General features: G+C 35.0%; 1 protein-coding gene across 1 annotated transcript; it reads right to left on the bottom strand.

The window, feature by feature from the left end:
- Positions 1-108: 108 nt before the first annotated feature.
- On the bottom strand, positions 109-10,798 carry LOC117394883 (sorcin-like). The gene is made up of 8 exons (XM_033993561.3): positions 10,639-10,798; positions 5,003-5,095; positions 3,963-4,032; positions 3,628-3,671; positions 2,276-2,423; positions 1,876-1,989; positions 770-828; positions 109-414 (listed from the first exon to the last, which is right to left on the bottom strand). Exons 1-8 carry the CDS (start codon positions 10,684-10,686, stop codon positions 388-390), a joined length of 603 nt encoding a protein of 200 aa, XP_033849452.2. The 5' UTR covers positions 10,687-10,798; the 3' UTR covers positions 109-387.
- Between the last annotated feature and the right edge of the window lie 306 nt (positions 10,799-11,104).

The raw sequence follows: 11,104 nt of genomic DNA on the forward strand, positions 1-11,104 counted from the left end.
TTCTGTCAGGAGTTTATTAAGAAACTTTAAATTATATTTGAGCTTGTGTTACTGTATGCAGTAGTACTGGATGCATCAGTTTTAAACCTGGAATTAGCCACCATGTCATTAGATTGTTAATCCAGTTTAATTGTTATAACAGTATTTAAATTATAACCATTTTCAACAGTAATTGTTTTTAAATTCCCAGGAAACAAATTATTATTTTTTTAGTACATATAAGTAAAATAAAATGTTTATGTAAGAAAAAAATACATTTATCATTAGAAAAAACACAAAATGTAAATTTCATGCACACCTGTTACACGGTATAAAGTAATAATGCTGCGTGTATAAACATGGAATGTAAAAAAAACCAGAATGTCATTGTTGAGGTCTTCGGATTGCTCAGATACTCATTATACACTGGATAAACTGAAAGAAAAAAAAAGAGATTTTGTTTTTGACAGTGAATATCAGACTTTTTAAAACCAAAAAATGTGTTTGACAGGCTGCATTTGTAACATTTAACGTGTTTTAACAATGGTTTTGATATCTTGACCTTTTACATCACTTCTAAGCCTATCTTTTGAAAGAAATTCTGAATGGAACTGTTATATAATTTAAACGAGATTCATAATAACTTGCATATTATTAGCAACTAATAAAGGACAATGCATCTGGAAATACAGTACATGTGTAGGAGCACAGGAAAAGCATCATGCTACTTTCAATCCCAGAGGTGGGACTGACTGGCAAAGAAGTTCAGAAATGTCTTCAGAAAACTTACATCATCGTATGCAAAGCTGGCCACACCCCGCTGACTCTGATCCCTTCTTCTAAAAGCATCTGGAATGAAAAACACACATCTGTTATATAAAAAATAGATCCAAATGACAATTCCTAGGTATAAATGACAATTCACGCACACATACCATCTATGGCTTTTTATGTATTTGTCCTACTGCTTTCACACAGTCCGTTTACCGCTAAAAGCAGGCGATAATGTTAAAATGTATTGTATCAAATTACCTTTTTGTTAACTTTATCTTGTTCTGGTAGATTGTAAAAGTAGATTATACTTTCTCGCACATCCAAACTATTGTATTAGATAATACAATAGCAACAGTAACTATTGTATTAGATAATACAATAGCAATAGTAATTCTTCTAAATCCTTAAGTTCAAAAACCTTTTGACCAAAATGTCTTGGCAGTGAAATCATCTCTCGGCTGAACATCAGTGCCCCATTCCGAGCTGGTTCAACTGGGAACTCCCCAGGAACCCTTTCACTCTCAGACCAGACACCTACAAATCACCTGAAGATCTGTAAAGCTGGGCTTGTGCAAACATTTTTATGACATCCTGTAATTGTTTTTGAAAATGCTTTTTTTCCCCCATGCTCTGTCAAACTTCAATTGATTTCTCTTGCAAGTCTATCTTAGTAAAATAAAATGTAAATGAAAGACTGCCTCTCAGTGCTAATGAGAATTTACCTGGTCCCAGTGTTGCGATTTCTCTGAATACCATACGGAATCCTATCTAAACAGCACAGTCTGTCGTTTCTTCCAGTTTTACATTAAGTAGTGTCAGATATGTAGTTCTCCCAAAACCAATAACTAATGCGGTTCTAAGTCATGTTCTTATGTTTTCTGTACAATGCAATACTGTGTACCCAGACATAAGAATTACTCTCCTTTACTTTAATAACGCTTGCCACACACCTGTTTAGATGGTAACTGAAGGCCTATAGTATGGCCATCTTCAGTACAAGCTTGCTATGCTATCCAGCCAGTGTGGACTATTCGCTTGCTTCTTCCAAACCCTTATAGTATCTAGGTCTCATACTTGGTAAGAAGCTAAGAAAGTCAATGAAGACAAAAATGAAAAACGTACCAGTCAGGGTCCTAAGTTTTATACAACAAGCCACATAGTCATCAAAAGCAATCATCCCGTGGGTGCTATATCGCTTTAGGATTACAACCAGAGCACTGGGATTTATACTGTAACCTACAGAAACAGAAAGTTAAAGGAAAACAAGTATTAAAGCAATTGCAGCAAACAGAAAAATAAATACAAATCCATAAAGCCATTTTGCACTTCCATTGACTACATAGTTCTTTAGCATTCAAGTATGTACAGTATACACTGCAAGTACTCATGACTTCAAGGTAATGTTGCACTTTACTCTCATGAAGTGTGTTACCGCACTGCGACAGTCTCACGACAGGTAAATAGCTGGTTTTGGCTACCAATGTAATTCATACTGTATGTAACTCTGGCTAGACTCACTTACCCATGCTAGCAATCGACTGCCTCATTTCTTCAGGATCTACTGTGCCACTCCTATCCTTGTCCATAGTCATGAAGTGCTGTTTCCAGGCACTTAAAACAGCCCATAACTCCTTGAATTCATTGAAGCCCATTTTACAAGAGCAATCCCTCTTTGACATAATGTTAAGGAACACTAAAATGAAGGTGTGTCAGCCCTTTAAGGGTGATAGTCCCTTTTAAAGTGCCCTATCAATTATTGCAACAATTATCTGTATTCCAGATTCAGTTATATCAGATTCAATGTACTTTGGCTTATTCTGAAATAGCATTAATAGCTTTATTTACTACAAGCACCTGTGAAATACAGCATCACATAACTTCTAAATGACACATTATTACATTATCTACTACCTGTGTTAAGGTAGTAGAACATTTGGTTGGCAAGTAGGAAACAGCATACTGCTTATATGATATTGTGAGACATTTTCAAAACAGTGTGTTGGTAAGCAAATACCAACTGTACAGAACTAAAACAAACAAACAAACAAAAAAATCACAATTCTGACTATGCTTGGTTACTGATTTGCAACTTTCCATGCAATACAAAACATTGTGTATTATTTTGCTTATTTCTTTGTATTTACAGTAAAAACAATTGGAACACACTGTATGAGAAGATCAGATATGCTGGGTTTTCTGTGTGTTAAAAATACTGGAAGTAGTAACAATCACAATGTTTATTATGAAATTCTGCATGGGTTTAACATTTGTTATAAATTATAAGTAGGGCTTCCCATTTTCAGTTTTAACTGATAAAAAACGATAAAACACCCCTTATACAAAAATAAATAATTAAATCGTTGTATAGCCAAAAAACACTGGAAATGGTTACTCATTTCAAGATGACTTCACCTCTTTCCCTGTGAAAAAAAAAAAAAACCTACAAATTAAAAAGTAAATATAACAAATCCCAATGCAGTTGGGCAATGTCTCTCCTTCCTGACTTGTAACTCACATTGATTCGTTCTGAATACTTTAAACCCACCCCAACTACTGAGTGGCAGCAAATTCCTACATTTCTATTGGAGGATTGTAACACGCTTGCGAGATTTAAATGAAGATGTTCTTGCTTGCGAGATTTAAATCTATATTATAGTACTACAGGTAGGATTTACACGCTCGTGGAACTTAAAACAGAATTGAAAATTGTGGCAAAATGTAAAAAAATGCCTTAAAAAAAGTAAATCGAAAACAATAATTTCATACAGTACATAAAAAGTGAAAAGTAAGCACAGAAAAATGACTAATAAAAAACAGAAAATAAGTCCTTATTATAAGCCATATAAAAATGGGTTAATTGAAAGTGAAGGATACATCCAACATGCTGATCATCAGCCTGCAAGTCTCAATGTTGAATGCTGCAAATAAAAGATACAACAAAAAACATAATTAAGATTTACATTTACAGACACATTTACAGACACATTCACAGTTTCCAGTTTTAGTTATTCTGTTAAGGACCTTCCTTTGTAAAGATGTTTCTGCTGCACTCCCACAAAAGGAATCTTGGGAGAAGCACAAGGATATGTAGAAATGATTGTTGATGGTTGTGCTTCAGGGAGGATGAGTACACACTCTCCCACGAGACAAGGTTCAGCCTAAATAATTCTGCATGAAAGAAGAAACGGATTAACGTTTTAGCAGCTTACGTTTGTAGCTTCCAGAAATGTTTGACTGGGTAAGGCATCTTTGGAGCTCATCAGCGTCTATTTGGCCATCCTAGATGGAAAGGAAAAAAGAAAGGTAAAAAACAACTCTACTTTAGGTCAGTTTTTTTCATGTTACTCTGATGTTGTATTTACAGTCATAGTGGTTATTTATGTTGCTGCTTATTTTATTATTTATACAGCAGTAAATAAAGATAAATAAGGAAGACCAGCCTGTAGTGTAAAACTACTGATTAGTTAGTGCTGCTAATTTACACTTCCAACTAAGCTTTTGAGTCAAGCAAGGGAAACAAATGACATCCTCCGCCACAGCAGTAAATTCAAAATGAGAGCTATCAGTACGATGAAAAAGTAACAAGTTTCATGTCACTTTGATAAGCGATTCTCCATATATATGCAAACATTTAAGTGTGGCATACATACAGACATCTCCCTATATCTCCAGAATCTGAGACTCTCAATAATTTAAACTAAGTAATATACTAAGTTTTGGGACAATTGGACAGATGGTTTTCCAGATACTGAGAAAGCTGAAGTGCGACTTCTCCATATCCCCTTCACAGGGTATTTCATGGAACACATAAACATACAGTTACCATCCTGTTTAAACCCATCCTTTGTTGTCGACAGTGCTTTATCCACCAAAGACAGTGTTAGGAACCCAGAACTGTTTTCAGTGTTATAATGCAACTGAAGAAGCTCAAACAATATGAAATGCTAAACTGAAATCGCAAGCCCTTTTCTAAATGTTACGCTTGAAATGTGCAATACTATAATTAACTAATTGTTGATGCGTTAAACAATATACCTGATCCGCACTCCCCTTCCTTCTCCTCACAGCCACTTTTAGTTAGAAGATTCAAGAATTAATCAATCAAAAGATCAAGAGGTGACGTCACAGAAATGTTTTAATTTGCGAATAAAGCACTTGTTGAGTTTAAAACTATAAAAATGACCATTACATTGATGAAAGCACAAGCCAAAGATTTGTAATCTTGACTTGACCACAGAGACAACCTTACCTGTCCTGCCACTGCAGAAAAATAAGGATAGAGAGGATCCTGTGCTTGACCAGGGAATCCTGCATAACCAGGGGCTCCAGGGGCGCCGCCATACTGTAAAGCAAAGAAAAGAGACACCAGAATATTAATGAAACTGCACAAAAAATGACTTTTCCTTTTTACCTTCCACCCCTCTAAAGTAATTTGAATGCAAAACAGTCATCAGGTAATGTGTCAGGACATGGTCTAATAAAATTCACATGCTCTAAATTTGTAAAATGTCTTGAAAACATGTCCATTTGATCTATGCCTTGGCTGTTGTAACGGATATTACAGAACACATGTAAGGAACTGTATTTGCATTACAAACTAAGCATGTGAAAGGCAAAGACATTTTGTCCACCAATCCCAGTAAAGTACCATGAGCTTTCTGAAAGCAGTTATCTAAGGCCAAATAATAAAAAAAAATGTATGGTTCGGGTTACCCGACCAACCCTATTTTTTCCACCCTACCCTAAATATTTTTTGCTGATAACGGGCTAAACTTTTCGCTATCAATCTGAACAACTGACCGCTGTGTGCGGCCATGTTTTCGCTCATGCGATTTTCCGGAAGCCGCGTAGCAAACAAGATCTTCAGTTCATATAAAACGCAGGGGTCTGAGCAGCACGGCTGCAGCGTATCGCCAAGTACTGTTTTGCACTGCTGTTTGAAAAATGCGACCACATACCAGAAAAAAGAATTATAACCAGTGTTAGACTCCAGGGTGAAATGCCATTTTCACACTCCATCTTCATTGTTATTTATCTTGAATACTAGCCTATTTTATTTCTCACCAATACTTAATCGTTTAATGTTCCGGACGCATGTTTTCCTTGTCCTGCGTCTGCGTGTGCTCTCTGGCTAAACAGCAGCCTACTGAAATTGACAAGCGGCATCGGGAACTGAAATTGATGTGGCAACTAGTTTTTAAAGGGCAATTGCATTTTAGTTTTTTAAAATAATGTTATCACAACATGTGTGGATTCACTTATGACATCTCTTAAATACACTAAGTAAAAATTAGTACAATAGCTTACCTTGTTTTTTTTCCTTCCAAAACTGACAAACTAAACAACAGCACACAACAGGCACTGCCTCCCTCATCGATCCTGCGTTCCGAGCAAGATCTCTCGATTTGCTGAAAATAATTGTGAAAGCTTATAATACAAAACTAAAGTTGTTTGATATATCGTATCAGGGTTTACAAATACACCACACACCTGTTTATACTAGGCTATAATATAAAGCCTTCCATTCTTTATTTAATTGCATACATTTTGTCGTGTTCATTTTTTATTTGTAACTTGCTATTTTGTCTGATTTTAATGTATTTTTCTTTCTTTTTTTTAATTGTATGCATTGTATAGCTTGTTTCTTATTTCTGTGATCTTTGATGTCTGTATGGTCTTTACATTTTTTATTGTAAAAGAACTTTGGGATACTATCAGATTCTGCCGAGTCATCGGCCATGTTTGAACTATCGCTATAACTTCAGCTTTAAAGGTTAATGTGTGTTTTATGAACATTTAAAATTACATTACAGTGGACTTACGCAGCACCCTTTTTTCAGGGAAACCCTTTACTTTGTGTTTCACCATTTAACACTAGAACCGCCGCTGTTATACTCATACCTAAAACCGCCGCCGGCAGTCATTATGACGGTTACATTTTAAACAACATCAAACCATTAACTTTGTATTTCACCATTTAATAAATGTTAACTGCATTTCTTGATTCTTTAATGTAACTGTGCTGTGACTTTTGAATTTTAAACATGCCTAATTCTACATGTAATCTATCTAGCTAATGTTAAAAATATGACAGTAATATTGCTTGTTATTTCACCTCTCCCCCCACTTTTGCCTTAACGTTAACTCTACGCCCCGGGGCGTTGACTCGGCAGAGTCTGGTATATGGTATGGAAAAAGGGCTCAAGTGTTAGGCTAATATTGTCCATTTTTTAATGCTTTCATTTTTATTTGCGCCCTGCAGTTTCAGAGACTTTTTTTTACAGCTTAGCATGGAGCAATCATATTTATTCGATTGGCTGTATCGTATTAGTGTGTAGGCTATACTGTGGTCAACTTATGGATGTTCAGATTTGCAATGTCTTACTGTATATGAATACTAGTTCACTTTGACCTGGTTATTCCAACATTTTTTTATTTGTCAAAATTGAAATGTGACATAGATTTGAGATATTAATGTTACTTGCAAATACATCCTTGCAGACATGTTTGTATAAGATAAACAAGGATGCACTCTTTAAACAAAAGCGGTTTAGTGTCTAAACACAAGAACCATAATAATATCAATACTCAGGGGTTAATAACAGAAAACTGGTACTGACGTTAAGCCTGACATGCAAAGTGAAATTCATGCAGTTTAATGTTAATTTGAAAATGCACAAAAAAAACTCAACTTATTTAGGAGTTTTAAAGCTAAAACTCTGACTTGTTTCACTTAACTTTGTTAATTCATTGCCACATCTCTTTTAAGTTATTTTCTGCATTCCATCAAGTTTAAAATTATTGCAGATTTTTAATAGGAGACTTCTCTTCTGTCTTTTTTTTCCCTCTCCTACAAAAATTACTTTATTTACAACAGATGTTTTATGGCAAAACCAGTGATTTCACTCCTTAGAGCTACCTGCCTATAGCATAAAACAAGGCAGGCGGAAAGTTTATTAATGAAGATGCACCCTCAAAATGAGACTGAGCCAGATGTGAGGTGGAGAAAGGGGAGATGGTGGGAGAATGAAGCAAAACGACAGAGTAACTAATGAAAGAACAACAAGAGTTATTAACAATGTACTGTAAAATAGCACTTGCCACTTTTACAATGCTCACACTACTTGTTTGGGAAATAAAAAAGAAAAAAAAAACATTGTATCTACCTACCCTATTTTTGTTTTCCAGCGTAACCTGAACCACACATATTTTTTTACTTGGCCGAAGTATGAAAAGAACAATACAGTGCTGTACACTTGTAAGGATTGCTGAGGTTGTTAGTTCATGCATTTTAAATGATGAACATGGCTGGGTTGGAAGCCACAATCATTTTTACAGCTATAACACTTTTCAGGAATAATGTGCATTCCAAAGCGATTCCAATGCTCATTCAAATACAATTTTGCTGCTAATTAAAAAAAACTAATTGGAGCACAAACTTTGTATTCAATGTACATTTTCATTTTAACAAAAATATAACATATTCCCAACACATTCTGCGCCTGACATTGTAATGTTTAAGATACTGTACATATGAAACAAAGCACAAATGAAAAAAGGGGAAATACTTTATTATTTCTCAAAGTCCCCAACTATAAGTGTTAGTTTCATTTTGATCAAATGAAACTAAAAAGAAACTAATAACTGTTTTACTTTTTGTTTCAACTGAAGCAGAGAATTAAAAAGAAAAAAGTATGATAATAATGGGTAAAAATACTGTTTCCATATGCTATTATGTAAGATAAATCCATGCACTGTATATATATATATGTTTTGTTGCATAGCAACAATAATATGCCACTGACATTTTGTACTGTTATGGTTGGAAGCAAGCCAAAATAAAAAACATTGTACCAGCCCCTATACAAACATTTCAAACACACCTTCACACATCTCATTTACTGTACTTGAACAGAAAACAAACTAGAATAGGGTGTACACTAGGCCTGTTTAATTCATTAGACACTTCTTAATTGATTTTATTTTAAAATGACATAGCCTATTGCTAATAAATTATATAAATCTTCCCTTGCACAAATTATCACAGCATATTTTAATGTTATAGTAATATTGAAAGTAAAGCTTTTCTTAATGCAGATATGCACTTTCTTAAAAATATGTTGCTGTTGCTTCCTGGTACCTATTTAGGCCTGCTTCCTGTCCAAGAAGTCAGATTCATTTCAAAAGTACACTGCTATCAGACCATGGAACCTACAGCACAGGAAGTGATAAGTTACAAGGAAGCAGCTGTTAACTATAACCTAGTTTAACATTCTCAGGTTAACATTTGCAGCTGGAAAGCAAGCTCAGAACTGTAACTCTACAAATGTGGGTTTGTGTTAGCCAAGCATACAGTAGTACTCAAAAGAGGCCTAAGGAAGCAAAATAGTTGCAACCAGGCCCCCACAAATTTTCAAGAAATCACGTGTCAACTTTCTCCACCTACAAGGCAGTAGCAATATCTGTGTTTTATCAGGAACTTTGGAAGGGAGGGGCTGTTAAAGGTGCAGAATACACACCTGCAGTTCTGAATCATTCAAAAGCTGCACAACACACATTACCTTTGTACCCTTCACACGGTGCAGCAACTAAACATGCCAGCAAGCAAGTCTGCTAATGGATTACTTGACTTTACAGCTTACAAAGGTGTTTCAAACAGTTTGATAGTGAATTTTCCATTGTGTCTCTACTCCTCACAGAATAAGTGGTAATGATCTTAAGAACCTGGAATCCATTACAGTGCATCTACCATTGGAATTCTGGGTAACCCTTGAGAACATGCTGGTTAATTTTGCATTCCTTGAACCTCACTTTGTCTTCCACAAAGCGTTATGTAGTTGCGGAATCAAGATTTCATTAAGACTGAGACTGGCGAATGTGCAATTGAGTGGGTTGATTTTTTGCCTTAGAAAACAAGCAGATTTTCTTCCAGGTTCACCATGTTATTCCATTCTACCAGTTTTAAATGTATTTAACCTAGTCATAGGATGTGCCATTTTAATGATTTAGATGGAACGGTTGCAGTGGGTTTATTAAATCGTTTTCAGTATTTCAGTTATGATTTCAACCACAGCCAAAGGTTAAATAGAAATATTTTATATAACACATCATGGTCACCAGGCTAAATTTAGCCTCTTCTTGGGTTTAAAAGTCTACTAAGAAAAATGCACTCTCTCTTCCTTGATAAACCATGCACGGGAAATATATTAATATGTCTATCTTAATCTATAATCAATCATAACATGCAAAATATTAAAATTGAGATTTTAAAAAAAATGGTAAGGAACATAAATGATCATTGGCTATGGAATAAACAAAACGTGAACGTTAATAATTCAGGAGTCATAAGGGACAAGACTGGCAGTTCACACAGCCATCCAGCACTATGTTCTGTGTACTGTTTGACACCTGGGATTTGCACCAAAATGAGGAATTGAAAATGCATAAATAAGATATATTCAAACTGTCAGGAATATATATATATATTATATATATATATATATATAATATATATATATATATATATATATATATATATATATATATAATATATATATATATATATATATATATATATAGATATATATATATATATAGATATAGAGAGAGAGAGAGAGAGAGAGAGAGAGAGAGAGATGTTTTTCTCTCCGCCGAAAAATCATAATGTTGTCTAATCTCACTTCCTTTTTTCACTACGGTTCTACGACATAACTTCTGGTTGCAGACACAAAAACTAAAATATCACATAAATACCATAAACACTCAATTTATGTTATGACCCCAAAATAGAAAAAATAGAAGTCTACGTCATGTCGTCATATTGGTTAATTGCTATTTACACACACAGAAAAAACTCATCACTGCCTGACTACGACTAGTACTTACCCCTCCACCGTATCCAGCAGGTGCTCCAGGGTACCCAGGGTAAGACATTTTATACAGACAGTACAGTCCTTATTGAATCGCGTACAGAAAAACACCGATCACTACGTTTTACACAGGCAGGTGTGGCAACAGAAGGATCTGGACCATACTACTATAGATAAGCGGGTGGCAATTTTATTAAGCATTATCATTTACATTTTTTATAAGCAGACAACACAGTTTACACAAAGCAACAATACATTATAATATTAAGTACAGTCGTGTAACTATCCAGTTAGCTATATTGCTCTACGATAAATGACATTCATGTTTGTGTTTTGTTTTTTACAATGGTACGACCTAGAATATTCTTCAATTGCTTCCGCACGTAACGAGAGTGCGTAGCATCCTGTCTCCACAGGTTGTTACGTACATTGTGCAATGCGCTGTTTCTAGAGAACAAAACAGTGGGATGGTGGGAGTTGAG

Source organism: Acipenser ruthenus, chromosome 3, assembly GCF_902713425.1.
Source record: "Acipenser ruthenus chromosome 3, fAciRut3.2 maternal haplotype, whole genome shotgun sequence".
Lineage (NCBI taxonomy): Eukaryota > Metazoa > Chordata > Actinopteri > Acipenseriformes > Acipenseridae > Acipenser > Acipenser ruthenus.